This window comes from Mustela nigripes, chromosome 4 (assembly GCF_022355385.1).
Source record: "Mustela nigripes isolate SB6536 chromosome 4, MUSNIG.SB6536, whole genome shotgun sequence".
Classification (NCBI taxonomy): Eukaryota; Metazoa; Chordata; class Mammalia; order Carnivora; family Mustelidae; genus Mustela; species Mustela nigripes.
In genome coordinates, this window is record NC_081560.1 from 2477045 (window position 1) to 2495960 (window position 18916).

Below are 18916 nucleotides of genomic sequence, written 5' to 3' on the forward strand. Positions count from 1 at the left end.
TGTTTCCGTGAGTACCTTTTGGCTAGAACTTTTTTGCATTATGTTCCATGAAGTTGGCTCCTCTGAGAGAGTTTTGGAGCTCTGTTGGTCTAAGCCTTGCTCTTCCCCTTGGACAAACCCCAAGTCCCAGCACTAGTGCTATGCGTGGGGACAGTCTCTGAGTAACATCTCACTTTGGGAGCTGAGGGCCTGGATGATGGCTGGGGAGGGGAGCAGAGAAGCTCTAGGTCTCCTTGGCTTACTCCTCTTGGTGCAAAACTCCATGAACTGGGTCAGGAGCTACTGGTGTTTTTATCCTCTGACAGAGGGAGAGTGAGAGTCTTAAGTAGGCTCTGTGCCCAGGCTGGAGCCAGATACAGGGCTCCATCTCACAACCCTGAGATCATGACCCGAGCTGAAACCAAGATTCAGAAGCTTAACCAAGAGAGCTACCCAAGCATCTTTAATGGGAAAAATATTTAAATCAAGACTGCACCAAAAACCATGGATGTTATGACAAAGAATGTATGAAAAGATTCTCAACATTACGCTGTCATTAGGAAAATGTAAATTAAAGCCACAACAATACACCAGGACATATCTATGAGAATGGCTAAAATTTAAGACCTTACTATACCAAGTGTTGTCAAGGATGTAGAGCAACAGAGCTCATACTCTGCTGACAGGAATGTGAAGTGATACAACCACCTAATAAAATAGTCTGGCAGTTTGTTTGTTTGTTTGTTTTTAAGATTTTATTTGAGCGCAAGAGAGCAAGCAAGAGCACAAACAGGGGCAGAACAGAGGGAGATGGAGAATCAGACTCCCCGCTGAGCAGGGAGCCCAACACAAGGCTCAACCCCAGAACCCTGGGATCCTGACTTGAGCCAAAGGCAGACACACTTACCCAACTGAGTCACCCAGGTGCCCCAGTCTGGCAGTCTCTTATAAAGTTCAGTATCCCCCAACTACATGATTCAGCCATTCCACGCCTATGTAAGTACCCAAGAGAAAAAGAAATTTAAGTCCAGGCTAAGGCTTGTACACAAATGTTCATAGGCACAATATTGATAAAAGCCCGAATCTGTAAACAATTCAAATGTGCATCAACAGGCAAACACATCAACGAACTATGGAATATCCCCAGGTACAATTCTACTCAGCAATAAAGGAGACTTAAATACTGACATACACTTAACAGCATGGATGACCTTCAAAATAATTATGCTGAGAGAAGCCAGACCAAAAAAAGAGAACACACACTCTCAGATTCCTTTTTATAAAATGGTACTGTTAAATCAGGAACAGAATCAGCATTTGCTCGGGGACAGACAGGAGGCAGGAATCAGAAAGGACACGAAGACACTTCTGATGATGACACAATCGTCACGCTGACTGGCTGTGGTTCCACGGATGTGTACAGATATCCAAACTTATGAAATTACGTGTTTCAAAGATACTCAATCTCCTGCGTGTCAATTACACTTGAATGGAATCAGCTTTTTAAAAGGATAATTAAGAAACTTTGGTCAGGGATGAAAAACTCAAATGTGTACTTCCTGTAGACATTGTAGACTCCTGTAGACTCACTGTAGACAAATGAGCAAAGCAGACTAGGCAGGCATGATGGCAAATTAGCAGGACTTTACCTAGTTTGAAGACAGGAGCTTTACCACATTCACAGGGAGTGCAGGCCCAGCGAAGGCAGAATCCCAACTTTTCAAGAGAAAACAAAATTATGGATTGTTCCTTAGTTTTTAAATATAAGCAACTGATTCAAGTCTCTGGGGGTGCCTGGGTGGCTCAGGCAGTTATGCATCTATCTGCCTCTGGCTCAGGTCATGCTCCCAGGGTCCTGGGATCAAGTCCCAAGTCAGGCTCCCTGCTCAGCAGAGAGCCCTGCTTCTCCCTCTCCCTGTCCTTCTGCCCTCCCCACCGCTCATGCACTCGCGCTCTCTCTCATGCTCTCCATCTCAAATAAATTTTTAAAAATCTTTAAAAATAAATAAATAAAATAACTGAAGTTTCTGTGGTTAGTTTTCTGTTAGTTTCTGTGTTGGTTTTCCTTCCTCCCCCAGATTACATACTTCATGAAAACAGAGTATTCCCTAGCTGACAACATGAACACAAAGTTCCAACATTTTCTAAGCAAAAAGGTCTGCTCTTGGCTTCTTTCACATCAGTTCACAGTGAAGGTATTAATGGTCACAATCGCCCTTGGCAGATACTGCCATACAGCCAATTCTGCTGAGGACATAAAACCCTATGGCCAAGGTAACAGTCACCTAGAAACCTTGTTAAAAACTATACAATCCCTGGTCCCACCCTGAATCTGATTCAGTGGGCTCAATTTTCCATGTTTGTTTTTTTAAAGCTTCCCAGTGATTGTGACGACAGCTGGAGCTGGGAAAACCTGCCCCCACAATCCATCACACTCCAGAAGAAAAGTTAACTGTTATCTTGCTATGTAAGTACTTCCTACAGTTAAATCCACAAAAGTCAAAATTAGAAACCCGGATTATGTAAAAACAGTTAAAATAAATACTTCTCCAAAGGAGAGATCCCCATAAAATGTCCAAGAAAATTGGCTATGAAATCATTCCAAACTAAGGATTATTGAAAGGTAAGCACAAACTACGCGGAACTGAGGTCATGAAACCCGCATTCTTCATTCAACAATTACTTGAGCACCTAATGTATGCCTGGCATTGTTCTAAACACCTAATATACAGGGTGTACAAGATAAAAATTTCCACTGCGTGTAGGTTACAGTCTAACAGATCGAGACAAACAAAAACCCCACAAACATATATGGAAAGCAAGAAGGAGCGAGTGGAAGGCGCCAACCAGACTGCTTACAATTTGAAAGAGAATGGTCAGAGTAAAATGCTTTTAAAATGCACACAGGGGGCGCCTGAGTGGCTCAGTGGGTTAATCCTCTGCCTTCGGCTCAGGTCATGATCTCAGGGTCCTGGGATCGAGCCCCACATCGGGTCCCGCATCGGGCTCTCTGCTCAGCGGGAATCCTGCTTCCTCCTCTCTCTCTCTGCCTGCCTCTCTGCCTACTTGTAATCTCTCTCTGTCAAATAAATAAATAAATAAATAAATAAATCTTTAAAAAAAATAAATAAATAAAATAAAATGCACACAGGAAGCACTGCCAATACAATTACTGATACTGCAATAGCACTGAATGGTGACAGATGAGAGCTAAACTTGTGAGCACAGCGTAAGGTTTACAGGTATAGTTACAGAGTTGTCAAATTACTATGGTGTAACCTTGAAACCTAACATTTTATTGATTATACTCAATTTTTTTAAATTTAAAAAAATGTACATGATTCATATGTTTCAAAATTTACTGTACCAGAAATTAAAACCAGGACATTTTTAAAATATTTTATTCACAAATTGTTGTAAAAGAAACAATAAACCCATTACATGTTAACGTAACACATTCTTACTGAAAACTGTATTTAAAAAAAGAAAATTTTTGTTTTGCCAAACTCTTTAATGTCTTTGCAGAAGACAGCTTGATTTTTACATCTGCTTCTGCACTTAATCTCTTGCAATAAATTGTTCTGAGTGCATGAAAGAAATCCAATTCCAAAAATATGTGAAGCTGTTAAAGAGCATCAAGTGTTTTCAGATCATTTCAGATGTTCTTAATATTAGACCAACACTCAACAAGTGGTGGTTTCTCAAAGGCTATTTGCAATGCAGAGTCTGAACCCTTATCAATGAACATTTCATATTCTCACCTGTTAAAAAATGCACTGGTATGTCTCTCATTCTTAATAGATCTTTTAACACAAGACTGTATAACATCTTGAAAATACTGGTTCACTGAGTTATGCTGTTCTTTCAAATGCAGACACCTTTCTTATTCCATATCAAAAATTAATTTGTTTAAAGCACCACCAATCTCTTCAGAAAAATCTTTAAAATACTGGAACGGTTTCAAGTTCACCATAGCAAATACAACTTCTCCAAGTTGTAATGGAAATGCTAATTTTTGCTCGAAAGCTTGGATTCTCTCATTGGCAATCAATACTGCCAGCTGTTTCCTTGACTAGACAGGCTCACGTCACTTGCAAGAAAACATCTGCCAAATACTACAGTCTGAATAATCCTAATTTCATCAGTTGTCTTTTCAAGTAAAACTGGTGTTCTATGAAAAAAAAAAAACAAACAGCATATTCAGCTCTCAACTCAATCAGAACAGTACCTTCCCTAAGAAACACCTTATGCATACTTCCCATTTTGTCACAAACCTTCTTTTTTTGTAAAGAGGGAGGGAGATGGTGAGGGGCAGAGGAGGAGGCGGCTCCACAGAGCCTCTCCACCCAGCACAGAGCCCAAGAAGCAGGGCTTGATCTCACAATCCCGAGATCATGACCTGAGCTGAAATCGAGAATTGGACGCTTAACCAACTGAGCCACCCACGTGCCCCAAAGAGTATTATTTTTTCAAATGTACTTCAGGGTCAAGATTTAATGAAAGTAATAACTTTTACTGCTTCATCAAGGATCTTCCTAAACAAACTCTTGTTTTTTTCTATGTGGCCTGGCTTCTAACAGTTTGTGGTCACTGCCTTCAATCATGCTAAGGAAACAAACTGACTCACCATCGCTTTTGCAACACTGATGCAAATGTACACACAGTAAAAAAGGCACATCATCAGGTCTTAGCACTCTTATGCAAACAGCCCTCATAAACACTCCTGGGGGACCCTTGGGGGATAGTCTCGGGGGACTCTTTAAAAAGACTTTGAAAGCTGTTGTCATGCAATCAGCGAGCACAGACAATATGGACAAGGAAGCTCACTAAGGAATGTTTTATCAGCAGGAAAAGTGGAAATCAAGCAAATACCTGACGAAGCAGAGAGGTAAATTAAAATACAGTCTTGCAGTTCTATAGGAGGCAGCAGTAAGAACTATCACTAGAATTGCTGTATTTCTGACATGGAAAAATATCCACAATAATCTAACAACCCCCAATACCATGCAGTAGAGTGTACCACTTTGTGTGCAAAATGTGTGTGTGTGCGTGTGTGTCTGGAAGGATATAAGCAAAACCCTAATGGCAGTTATCTCTCGGTATGGAATCACAGACTGTCTTCTATACTTTTTCCTTACATTTTTACAGAACCTACTTTCTTTCTTAGAGTAACAACCTGTCCTTACTAAAACAGCATACAATTATAAAAACTTCTTGGAATCCTAAAGGCGCAAAGATGGTACTGAAACCACCCCAAGTTTCTCTGATCAGAAATAACAGGACACCTGGGTGGGTCAGTTGGTTAAGCATCCAACTTCTGATTTCTGCTCAGGTCATGATCTCAGGGTCACATCAAACCCCACATCAGGCTCTGTGGTGGGCACAGAGCCTACTTTAGAGTCTCTCTCTCTCCCTCTCCCCCATCCTTGGCTAGAGCTCGCTCTCAAAAACAGCAACAACAAAAAGTAACAATCATAAAATCAAACAAACATCATTTTAAATGTTTATGCACACGTTTGAACATACAGTGTGCAAACTTTAAAGAGGACTGTACAATGTTTTTAATGAAGTATGAAGTTTCATACTATTTAAATTTATCAGCAGAAAAAGCCACTGAAGGGGTGCCTTGTGGCTCAGTCGGTTAAGCATACAACTCCTGATCTCAGCTCAGGCCTTGATCTCAGGGTCAGGAGTTCAAGCCCTACACTGGGCTCCATGCTGGGCATGCAGCCTACTTAAATATCTATCTTAAAAAAAGGAAGAAAAAAAAACGGAAGTAAAATCAATGGGATGACTGAAATTCAAGTAAAACTTTATTCAGCCCAAGAGATATCTTGAGGTTAATTTCCAAGCCCCCCCAAAAGCACATACAGCATGAAAGGGGCTGGGGAAAGTGAAGCTTGATGTTACAGTAACAGAGAGGAAGGCTGAGCACTGACTTGAGTTTTGACAAGCAGATGAGCATACAGGGAAGACAGCAGAGAGGGTGAAACGTGCCGTATTAAGGCCAGAAGATTGTGACTAGTTCCACGGGTTTGAAACAGCCATTCAGGGAGAGAAGCAACAGTTAAAATAAATGCTGAAAAGGTAGACTTGAGGGGTGCCTGGGTGGCTCAGTGGGTTAAAGCCTCTGCCTTCAGCTCAGGTCATGATCCCAGGGACCTGGGATCGAGCCCCTCATCGGGCTCTCTGCGCAGCAGGGAGCCTGCCCCCCCCCCGCCCCCGCCCCACTTCTCTGCCTGCCTCACTGCCTACTTGTGATCTCTGCCTGTCAAATAAACAAATAAAACCTTTAAAAAAAAAAAAAAGGTAGACTTGGCGTGTCACTGAAGAATCACTGTGAGACACCTACTTACACTTAAGAGGCAATACGACTGCAGTTTAGAAAAATTACCCAGCAGCGAAAAGAGGCAGTGACTGAACTCATAACAGATGAACAATGGTCTGAACAACACAGAACTACAAACCAAGTAATTTAAAAAAAAATCCTGGCTAGCATCACAGTAAATAGGTGGGAAAATAAGACAATGGATCAATCAGAATCTATTTCTCAGAAAGAGAAGAGCGTGAGCAGAGGGAGGGACAGAGGGGGAGAAACTCCAGCAGACTCCCCACTGAGTGTGGAACCCAATTCAGGGCTCAATCCCACAACCCTGAGACTATGACCAGAGCTGAAATCAAGTGCCCCAGAATCTGTCCATTAAGAAACTCCAAGTCATGTCCACTAAATGACAAGGATCAAAGAGAAGTCAAAGAAAACATCGGTATTTTGAATCCGGTATATTACTGGGATGTAAACTGACTGATAAATGTGGTTTATTTTGGGGTTGGGGATGGGGAGAAAGCAATGAGTTTGGCTTTTTAAATGCTGCATCAGTCTTATGACACACCAGTCATCCTTTGTTAATACTAAAAGCAAGAGTGACTTGCTGACCAAACAGGACTGAACAGTCTCTGATTTTCAGATACGAGGCAGATGCTGAACAATCCGGCAGTCCCGTAAGTGCTAATCCCTCATAATCCGGGGTTCGCACAGAGGTTAAGGGCTCCGTCTCAGGAGACTGCCCCACTTCAGAGGGTCAGCTGCGAAGGGGGTGCCCCGGTTACCCATAATTCTATTCCCCAGGCTAAATAATTCAATTGAACAACTCACAGAACCCCTCAGAGAACCCAGGCTAACATGATACCGGGACAGTTTACTATCAAGTATAGAAATGGAGAGCCAGGTGTAAACAGGATGAAGCTAGGAAGGTCCAAATGCAAAAGCCTCTGTCCCCATGGCAAGGGTATGCCACCCTCCCAACAGAGGCACATGGGAAGCGATCCCAAACCCCTTCACCGAGGGATGTTTACGGCGGTCTCATTAGATAAGCATGCCTGGAAAACCACTGACCAAAGATGACAGAACTCCATCTCCAGCCTCCCAGGAAATGAGGTTGAGGCTGAAAACTGTAACCCGTTAAACACATGGCTGGTTTTTCAGGCAACCAGCCCCATCCTGAAGCCCCCTAGGTGACCCCCCCACCCCCCCCCCCCCCGCAAAGTAACTCATTCATTAGCATACAAAAGACAATAAACTCCAAGGGTTTTAGGAGCTCTGTGCCAGGAACCTGTCCACCAGAACCTCACAATGCAACCTTATTTAGAAAGGATCATTACAAATATAATTGTTAGGATGAGGTCGGACTGGATTAGGATGGGCCCTAAACCCAATGACTGCTGTGGCAATTCCACTTCTGGGTATACTTAAAAAAGAACTAAAAACGCAGGTTTGCAGAAGTATGCATACACCCATGTTCACGGCAGCACTCTGCAGAACCAAAAAGTGAAAGCAACCGAAGTGTCCATCAGATACTCGGATAAATGAAATGTGGTCTAGCCGTACAACGGGGTATTATTTAGCCTCGGAAATTCTGACACCTGCTACAACACGCACGGACCTTAACACTACAACACTGCTGCGTGAAATAAGGCATTCACAGAAAGACAAGCTATGAATGAGTACTCTTATACGAAGTCCCAAGAGTAGCAGAAATCATAAAGACAGAAAGTAGACTGGTGGGTGCCAGGGGACAGGGTAATGGGGAGTTAAAAGTGTTTTACGGGGAGAGAAGGAGTGAGAAGGTAGAAAACAGACGAAATCCGACTGGCCATGATTTCATATTGCTGTAACTAGATGATGGGACATATAGGAACTATGTAATTATTTTTAAGCTGAAATTTTTCCAACAGGACTTTTTTAAAATAAAAGATATTTTAAAGTAAACTATGAATCATTTCCTACTTCTGACAAAGACTTACAGCATGTGACTGTGTACTGCAGATCAGTGTGTGGGAACACAGGCGTTCTCTCTGACTAGTGGTCACAGTGCAAAATGGCACAAATCCAGCTCCGTAGCTCAGGGGTTAGAGCACTGGTCTCGCAAAATGGCACAAATCCTACACAACGTTGTGTCTGACAGTAACTGGCAAAAATCTACGTGTCTTTCTCTTTTTATCCTCATTCTAACAAGTCTAAACCAAAGACCCACTGGCAAAAATACAAAATGACATTTGCACAGACTAAGCAGGGAGCATGAAATAAATATTATGTATTGGTTACAAATACATGCATGGAGCATGAAATAAATATTATGTATTGGTTACAAATATATAGGTAGATGTATTTCTTAATTTAACATCCTGACATTGATACGTAACGAATATATACTGGAAACACATCAAATTCCTGGTAGTGTGAGACTCTGGAGAAGAGTTCTGTGATCACCCAAAGAAAACATAATGGGGAACTTATCTGTAATACTGTCCTTCATTTAAAAGACAAACCTGGGGCGTCTGGGGGACTCAGTGGGTTAAGCCTCTGCCTTCGGCTCAGGTCATAATCTCAGGGTCCTGGGATCGAGCCCCGCATCGGGCTCTCGGCTCAGCGGGAAACCTGCTTCCTCCTCTCTCTCTGCCTGCCTCTCTGTGTACTTGTGATCTCGCTCTCTGTCAAATAAATAAATAAAAATCTTTTAAAAATAAATAAATAAATAAATAAATAAAAGACAAACCTGATGCAAATGTGACCAAATGTTAAGTGCTAACTCCAGCTCTGAGGCTAACAGGTTTGTCATGCTATTCCTCACAGTTTACTTTACTGAATGATTTCTCTCGGCACACAGGTCAACAGGAAGTGAGAGGGCCCTCAAGAAGCTTTGGCCGAAACGTGCAAATATGGAAGAGATGCTTGAATGCTTGAAGGGGACCTTTTACGATAAAGAAAAAGTATTTGTGTGTGTGTGTGTGTGTGTGTGTCTGTGTGTGGGTTTAATGCAGGAGCAAGCGCAACATGTGCCAGTGTCCGTGTGGAAGGGAAAAGCGACCAAACGTGAGGGCGAAGCAGAGGAGGGAGCGACGGGCAGGGAGGTCCCAAAGGGAAACCTGCTGGGAATCCCAGCCCACGTGTAGATTAAGGCAAGCTTGGGGGAAAAAAGTTTGTGGTTGAAAAGGCTTTTTCTGAAGAAAGCAATCTCATCTCCTAACACCAAAGAAATAAAAAAATTTTTTAAGTAATGCAGCAAAGACACAGCTAGAGCCACCGTGGGAGCAGAAAACTACTAGAATTCCCAGAAGGAAGGAAGAACGACTCTCAGCATGGATGAACCTGTGCTTCGACAAAGACCACAGCTACTGAGGCAGAAAGCAAGAGGGTATTTTCTTCCCCCGGCATACGGAATACACAGATGGAGATGGAAAGAACCGTGACTCGAAATCCTAGGAAATAAGCTAAGACAAGAACTCTTGGCCCGTTTTTATTATTCTTATACTTCCTACAGTCACCTCCCTCTGCTCACGTTTCGAACACAGACAAATCCTTTTTGCAAAGCTGCAGTTTACATCTGTCACAATGAGCCGAACCAAGAGAACAAAAGATGTCCACACAGTCTGACCGAATCAAGAACAATGCAACCTTGGGGCGCCTGGGTGGCTCAGTGGGTTGGGCCGCTGCCTTCGGCTCGGGTCATGATCTCAGGGTCCTGGGATGGAGCCCCGCATCGGGCTCTCTGCTCAGCAGGGAGCCTGCTTCCTCCTCTCTCTCTGCTCCTCTCTGCCTGCTTGTGATCTCTGTCAAATAAATAAAAAATTTAAAAAAAAAAAAAAAGAACAATGCAACCTTGAAGACCAAGGGGAAGATCAGCCTGGCAGGATGAGCACAGTCCATGCTCCCACCTGCGGACTCTCCCTGGAAGGCCGAACATGGTGCTAAGCATTCCTTCCGTTTCCCTAAGGGAGCACTTTTCCTGAGAGCAAGATTACAGGTATCTACTAGAATTCTCACGCCTTCCACTTACACAGCAACCAGAGGTCTGAAACTAACCCAACTCCCTTACTTAGCACTTTTTCTCTTTTCCAGGAACCTGAAACTTGGATTAGAAACAATACAGAAACATTAGCTTGAACAGGGTTCTAGTCAATTACCTCGCCAAGAGCCAGCAAATTTCAGTCCACAGGGCAAGTAGGGTCTGCCACCTATTTCTGTCCAAATTGGGCTACTACCTATTTCTGTAAGTAAGCTTTTATTGGAACACTGTATGCCAATTCAGCAACATATCATTCAGCTGCTTTCAACCTACAAGGCAAACAGTAATTGCAACAGAAACCAGGTGATCTGCAGCGCCTAAAATGTTCATTAGTTGGCCCTTTACACATAAAGTTTGCCAATCTTTGCTCTAGTCCAAAGGTTCTCAGCCTTCTTTTTGCGTCAACACCATTCTCATGTATGATACACTCAACTTCTGAATCACTAACAGTCCAAATTCTGTATTTTATAGGCAAGTTAATCTAGACCCTTTATTTAAACTGTAACTAAAAAAGCAATCAGGGTACTGTTTGAGACCTTTGAAAGTGAGTTTATTAGCCCCACAGAGTAAAACTACCAAATTGAGTAACCAAGCAAAATATTCAGAGAGCGTCCCTACGCCATGCTGTTTGGAAAAAATCTGTAGTCACCGTTTTAAAGATCTCTCACCGGGGGCACCTGGATGGCTCAGTCGGTTAAGCTTTGGACTCTTGATTTCAGTCACAATCTCACCGTTCTGGATCAGGCCTCGCATCTGGCTCACGGGCTGGGAGTGGAGCCTGCTTGAGATCCTTCTCTCTCTCTCTCCCTCTCTCTCTTTCCCTCTGCTCCACCCCTAAAATAACTATAAATAAATAATCTCTCACGGATATGGGCCCCTGGACAGGTTCTCCCTAAAATGAACCGTGTGATCTGTTCAGGAAGCGTACTGCACATTGACCGTCTGCTGCCATACACAAGATTTCCCCTTCCTGCGTCTGGATGTCAATCACAGGAAGACAGGGCTCTGTCTCCCAATGCGGAAACTGTAAAAGGTAGATCCTTGATTCTTGATCATCCTGGGCAGCCTGGAAGAGGCCAAGTGGTCTGAGCTCAGCCAACCAGATGTTCCCATCAGGACTTAGAGGAAATGATGCCCCATTTCTTTTTCCAAGAATCTAGACCCTCTTTTAAAAAAATGAAACCTTCAAAAATAAGAATAAAAAAAAGTAAAACCTAAAAACGCGTGAGGATCAGCTGCTACACAGGTGAAACTCAGGGGAAGAAACGAGAAAAGGAGAAAGTGCCCCCACCGATCCCTCTTTTGCCTTCCACAGTATCAGCTGTGCGGACTGTGGTCACTATAGTCGCCCCCAACGCTACAGAGGAAATGCAGGAATATGCTTTTTCCCCGGCCTTTGTGGGGTTCTGAGTTAGACAGCAAGGCGAGGCAAGGCACTGGCAGGAGGTCTGAGTCCCAATTATCGTTACAGTTCTTCTCAGGTGGCAGAGGCAGGACACACACACACACACACACACACGCACACACACACAGGAGACAGGAGGCCGTCAGGGAGCTGGGAGGGAGGTCAGAAAAACCATGCTGCTGCACCGAGCTTGCAGGAGCTGGAGAGTCAGAGGTGACTTCCCGAGACTCGAAGGGTTCAAAAGTCAACATGTGCAGTGCTGCACACCAAGAAGGCCCCAGAAAGCTCCCCAAGAGTCTTCAGGGCCACAGGACTTCCAGGCAAACTCCTGACAACCAGGCTGAGACTATCGGAGAAAGTCTTCCTAACCGCTGTACCTCCACCTTTCTAAGGTTGTGTAAGCCTGTAACTCCTGTATTAAAACAGCTTCGGACTTGAACCGCATAGCATGGCTTCTGTTCTGACTGAAACAGAGACTGATAAAACTCCAGAAATTCCAACACTACTGAAGAACTTAACAGAGGCTTCGTTGGACTTCAGCCAGCTATCATGTTCACGTCAGTTTTCTCCGTTGATGCAACCTCAAGTCTTCCTTTCACAGACGTGAGAACCGAGACCAACCAAAGTTAGTAAACACCACCACCAGACCAACTCAGGTCTACTGAACACCAAGTGTAGCACTCTTGCATTTATTTAGGAAGCAACCGTAGTAGCAGACCCTCTGATTTCCTCTACAGAGTGTTAAGAGGGCGACCACAACCCCATCGAGGGTTAGGTAGGAGATCACTTCCTCAGGGCGCGTGCTGAACCGCGCAGGCAGAGCCGCTGGACAGAGGCTGCAGGCTGGTGGTGCACAAGCCACATACTCTTTGAATTACGCGGTCTTTTCTGACTTGACTTAGTTGTTAGCATTTTTAAAATGGTATTATGCATAAGTATTAGAATTCCATGTTCTTTCAAGAAAGAGGAGAAAATACCAAAAGATCAAGAAGAGCAGACACATTTAGCCATAGCTGAAACAGCTAAAGATAAACTGCATTTGGCCAAAGAGGAACAAAATTCCTCCTACCGTAGGAGTGGTAGCCCGGGGCACGCCTGGAGCGCCGCAGCACCAGCAGCCGAAGCCGGAGGCCCAGGAGCGGCCCTGAGCACCGCACTTGTCCAGCCTTACTCAGTTACGCATTCTTTCACTTCCCTCTAGGAACTACCAAATTGCCTATCTTCCCGAAAGCATCCTAAGGAACTGTCTCATCATTCTTATACTTTGTACATAAGTGAAGCATTAGAAACCAACAATAAGAGTTTCAGGTATGTACAGAGGAAATGAAAGGGAGAAAAATACAAGAAAATTTCCCAGAACTGAAGATGCGTATTTCCACACTAAAGTGTCCACCAAATGCAAAGCGCAACAAAAGACCCATGCTAAGGAAATTTTAGAACACTGAGAAGGAATTGTTAAATCCTCCAGGGAAAGAAAAAGGTCACATAACAAAGGAATCAGAATGCCATCAGACTTTTCAACAGCAGAACTGGAAGCCAGAAAAACAACACAGCACCAGCACCAAAAATCTAAGGAAAATGAATCCAAGTCTAGAATTCTAGGCCCAACCAAATTCACCAATCGAGTATAAGAACAAAGAATTTGTTCACACACACAAGCCTCAAAAAACTTACCTGTAACACACCAGAAATGGTAGTGTTGAACCCTGAATTCAAAAATATAAACATAAAAAATTACTTTTCCAGAAAAATGTATTAAAACTGACCTCTCTGTCAGAAGAGCATGCAGCTCTTGACCTCGAGATCATGAATTCAAGCCCCATTTTGAGTGTAAAGATTAAACAAATAAATAAACTTTTAAAAAATGACCTAGAGATTTCTAAAAAGCTAAATGGACCAAAACTGGTTGAAGAAACTGAAAAATAAAGAGCTACCAAACCCAACTGCTGTTCAGACAAAAGTTCTTCCAACTTTAATTTAAATTTTTTTAATTTTTTATGCTGTCCCAGAAAACTTCACAACTCATTCTAGGAAGCCAGCGTTTCATTAAAAAAAAAAAAAAAAAAAAAAAAAAAAAACAGGATAGCACAAAGCACACACAAACACAAAGGGAAAAAACTGTAATCCACTCTTTCTTATGATCACAGGTAAATCCTAAAATTGAAGTCCAACAATATACTAAAAAGAACAGTATGTTAAAAAGAATGTATATTTAATATATTAAAAAGCACACAGAAGGTTTTGAAACCAAGAATGCAAGGCTGGTTCAGCACTAGAAATCTATCAATACATTAAGACACTGAAAAAGGGGTCCCATAAATCACCGCAACAGATATGGAAAAAGCATTTGATAAAATTAAATGCCCAACTCAGAAAACAATTTTCTTTGCTAAAACACTATCAGAAACCTACAGTAAACACCATATTTTTTTTAAAGATTTTATTTATTTATTTGACAGAGAGAAATCACAAGTAGATGGAGAGGCAGGCAGAGAGAGAGAGGGAAGCAGGCTCCCTGCTGAGCAGAGAGCCCGATGCGGGGATGCGGGACTCGATCTCAGGACCCCAAGATCATGACCCGAGCCGAAGGCAGCGGCCTAACCCACTGAGCCACCCAGGCGCCCCTGTAAACACCATATTTAATGGCAAAGCATTCGAAGAACACTCCTTGAAACTCAGAACAAGGGGCACCTGGGTGGCTCAGTGGTTAAAGCCTCTGCCTTCAGCTCCGGTCGTGATTCCAGGGGTCCAGGGATCGAGCCCCGCATCGGGCTCTCTGCTCGGCAGGGAGCCTGCTTCCTCCTCTCTCTCTGCCTGCCTCTCTGCCTACTTGTGATCTGTCAAATAAATAAAGTCTTAAAAAAAAAAAAAAACTCAGAACAAGATGACAAGACAGAGATGCCTGTCACCACCCATATTCCTCCACATCATACTGGAGGACCTGACAGTGAAAGCCTCTGAGACAAGGAGAAGAAAAAGAAATGAGAGCTATAAATATCAGAAGTTTCGCAGGTATGACTAACCAGAAAATCTAAAGTACCAAACTATTAAAACAACATTCAAAAAACCAGCTACATATAATTCAATTATATTTTTAAAAAGCTTTTCTGTAATAGGCCAGTAACAAATAAGAATGTACGAAGATAACATACGCCACCCACAACGACAAATACTTTGTATTTGAAAATAAAACTAACAAGAAATGTGAAAGACCTACATAAAAATTTTATTGGGGCGCCTGGGTGGCTCAGTTCATTAGGCGTCCAAGTTCTTGATTTCAGCTCAGGTCACGATCTCAGGGTCAGGAGATGGACTCCCAGGTCAGGGGACCGGTTCAGCAGGGTGTCTGCTTCCCCCCCCTCCCCCTCCCCAGGGCACAGGCTCTCTGAAATAAATAAATCCTTAATTTTTTTTTTTTTAACTTACTTTAAGTTCCATAAGGATAGGGATCTCTTGTATATTTACTATGTATCCAGGCTCTTGGGTTAGTGCCCAGCAGAGCAGGTACCGAATAAACGTTTGGTAGAGATGACTGACAAAAACAAAAAGCTTGACAGAAACATTCTTGTTATCAGATGAAAGGACCCATATTGCAAAAACGTCAAACACTCTCAAATTATGTAAAAAGACTCAATGCCATCTCAATAAAAATTCCCATAGAATTCTTTATAAAACATGATTGATGATTCTGAAGTACATTTTTATTAAATGCACAGGACTAATCAAGATATTTCTGAAAAGGAACATGCCATCATATAGGCGCAACATTTACCCGTACGTACCTGCATATACATGCACACACACACCCTGTGAAACAGTATATTGTAAAAAACTTATGGGAACTTAATATATTACGAAGATGGAAAAGATGGAGAGTTCAATAAATCATATTAGAACTGTTAAAAGTCCCAAAAAACGGGCGCCTGGGTGGCTCAGTGGGTTAAGCCGCTGCCTTCGGCTCAGGTCATGATCTCAGGGTCCTGGGATCGAGTCCCGCATCGGGCTCTCTGCTCAGCAGGAGCCTGCTTCCCTCTCTCTCTGCCTGCCTCTGCCTACTTGTGATCTCTCTCTGTAAAATAAATAAATAAAATCTTTAAAAAAAAAAAAAAAAGTCCCAAAAAACCACAGAACACCCAGAATAAAACTCCAAGAAATAAAAGCTAAATATAAAAAAGTGCAGAAGCATAAAATGTTAAAAAGCATAGACGAACTCTTGACATAGAGACACCATTACAAAAAGAAGAAGAAAAAAACTTGTAAAACCAAGTGACATTTAAGAATAAAAATTTTAAACTTCCATACAGTAGAAGTTTAAAACAAAGTTATTTATATGGGAAGCACAATTTTTAAAAAGGGGTTAATAATTCTGATTAAAAAATACAGAGTGAAAAAATATATAAATAATAACAAAGAGATCAATGACCCGATTTAAAAAATAAAAGTGAAATGATATACAACTCACAGAAAAATAATATATAAAAAGATGCATAACTTGTCTGGAGATCAGAAAAATCTAAAAACCTTATGGTTATTTCTCTGTCCAAGATGAACAAAAATTAAAAAGACTCTTAAAAAGGGCATGGAAAACGGACCCCCCCAACACTACTGAGGGAGGATAAAGTGGCACCAACCTGTTTGTAAGGGCACTGGCAGTAGCTACCACAATCTTAAATAAACCTAACTTGAAACACAGTGTTCCCACCTCTAGAGGTGGGGGTTCTCCGGAAACCCCTGCAGAAGCACACCAAGTTGGGTCTGCAGAGGTTCAGCCCAGTATCTTCCACAGCAGTTTAGAAGTAGAAGTAACTGACCTTGGCCCATCAGTAGAAAAATGATTAAATGATCAATAATGGATCCATAAAACTCCCACCTATTGACATGGAAGATCCCCAGGACCTCCTTTTTCTTTAAGATTTTATTGATTGACTTGAGAGAGAGAGACGGGGAGAACGCGAGGGGCAGAGCAGAGGGAGAGCGGGAAGCAGGCTCCCCGAGGAGCAGGGAGCCCCGTGAGCGGTGAGCCCCGGACCCGGAGATCAGGACCCCGGCCGAGGTCAAATGCTTCACTGACTGCGTCCCCCAGGCGCCCCCCTCACCCCCAAGACCCACTTTTAGGAGAACAAAACAACTGCAGAACAAAACATGATTTCGCTGCGACCAGAAAAGGTCGCGAAGCTAAAAATGCTCCACTTACATGTGCACAGAAAAGGGGACACAGGGACTCGCAAGGGCATTTCCTACCCCAGCTCCCGCCCTTGCGGAGTCGCTCGCGGATCGCAGCGCGCCCGAGCTCGGGAAGCGGCCGGTGAGGCGGGCAGCATTCCCGTCCTCGCGGGGCTTCCGCGCTCCCTACACGGTCTCACACGGCACAGTAGTGCCAGGAAAAGTGAGCAGGGCGCCGGGGGCTCAGGGGGTGAGGCCGCTGCCTTCGGCTCGGGTCACGACCTCAGGGTCCTGGGATCGAGCGCCGCATCGGGCTCTCCGCTCGGCGGGGGCCCGCCTCCCTCTCCCTCTCTCTGGCCGCTGTGATCTCCGCCAAGTAAGTAAGATCTTAAGAAAAAGAAGACAGTAAACGACACAACACGACTCCGAGCTGGGCTGCGCTGGGCAGGACGCAGGGCTGCGCAGGGCGAGGCAGGCCCCGGCGCCGCGGGGCTGCGTGGGCGTGCGGGGCCCCGGGAGCCAGTGCCCGGGTCTCCCAAACCCGCCAGGGCTCCGGCTTCGGTGTCCGGGCAGGGCGCCCAGCGGCCCGGGACGGAGCGCGAGCCTCAGCTCCACGCCCCGCGCTCGGAGACCGCAACCGTCCCGCGGCCAGAGCCGAACTCGAGGACGCCCGCCCTCGCCCACACGGCCGTGCCCCCGGCGGACAGCGGGCGCCCGGGACACCCGCACGCCCCCGCGCTCCCGCGGCCTCCGGGAAGGCCCCGCGCACGGGCCCGGGCCGGCAAGTCCGCGCGGAGGTGCGCGGGCTCGCAGGCGACGAGGGGCCGCCGCGGACACGCAGAGTCGCCGGCGGAGGGACGAGCGGGGCGGACCGTCCCCGCGGCCCGTCCGCCGACAACGCTGGCCCTCGCTGGCCGGAGTTCCGGGCGCGGCGGCGGCAACGCGCTCGCCCGAGCCCGCCTCGGGGCCCCCACGGGCCGGGGCTCCCCCGGCAGCGCTTCCCCGCACCACGGCTACGCGCCAAGCTCCGCAGCCCACGAGCGCTGACTTGCCCGGCGCGCGGCCGACACCGCCGAGACCCGCGAGCGGGGAACCGCCGGGGTCGGGCTGGGCCCGCGGGCGACCTGGCCCCGCCGCGCCCCGCCGAGGAGGCCGGAGCAGGCGCCGAGGGGCGCTCGCCGGACGGTGGGGCCCGCAGCGGCCGGGGCTCGGCCCCCGCGACCCCGGGCCCGAGGCGCCGCCCCGCCCCACACGCCCGCACGACGCGGCGCCCCGCCCGGCCCGGAGCCCTCCCGAGCCCGCAGGGCCCCCGCAAACCCGTCCCCGCACGGCTGGTCCGAGCGGCCGCGGCCCCGCAGGCCACAGCCTCGCCGGCCGCCACGCCGAGGGGCTCCGGGCTGCGCGCAGGCTCGCGGGCCACCGCGGCGCGGAGCCCGACGCGGGAAGCAGGACGACGGGGCCGAGGCGGCCGCGGCCCGTCCCGCCGCGCGGCGCGGCTCACGTACCTCCGGCGCCGGCTCCTCCGCCCGCGCCCAGGGCGGCCGCCATGGTGCTCGCGGGCCTTCAGGGTCGCCCCGCCAAGCCAGCCGGGGGGCCGCCGGCCGGCCGGGGCCCAGAGACGCGCGGCGGGGCGCGGGGGGCGGCGGGCCGGGACCGGGCGCAGCGGGAGGCGGCCGGGGGCCTCCGCCTGTCCGGCCCCGCAGCTCCGCAGGAAGAAAACAACAGACTATCGCAACATGGCCGCCGGCCCGCCGCCGCGGTGCACGCCGGGATGATGGCGGCCGGCGGGCCGGGCGCGGGCCTCCTCCGCGGCGCGGCGGCTCCGGGCGGCTCCAGGGACGCGGGGCAAGCGCCCACGGCGAGCGGGACGGCGGCCACCGCGCTCCACTCCTGTAGCCGTCGGGCTTGCAGCGGCGTCGGGGGCGGTTGCCGGCCGTAGGACGGTCCCGGGTTCTGTCGCACGGCGCTTTGCAGCAGTGGGCGCCGCGCTTTCCGGCCGGCAGCCGGCGGGGCGGTGGGCGGGGCC

General features: G+C 46.6%; 1 protein-coding gene across 9 annotated transcripts in view; it reads right to left on the reverse strand.

Moving 5' to 3' along the window:
* Positions 1 to 18492, reverse strand: part of RBM33 (RNA binding motif protein 33) — a 132613-nt gene extending 114121 nt beyond the window's left edge. For all 9 annotated transcript variants that reach the window (XM_059396026.1, XM_059396025.1, XM_059396024.1 and 6 more), the window contains exon 1: positions 18396 to 18492. In XM_059396026.1, coding sequence (XP_059252009.1) covers positions 18396 to 18438 — 43 coding nt within the window. In that variant the 5' untranslated portion in view covers positions 18439 to 18492. The remainder of the gene's footprint in view (positions 1 to 18395) is intronic.
* Positions 18493 to 18916: the final 424 nt, after the last annotated feature.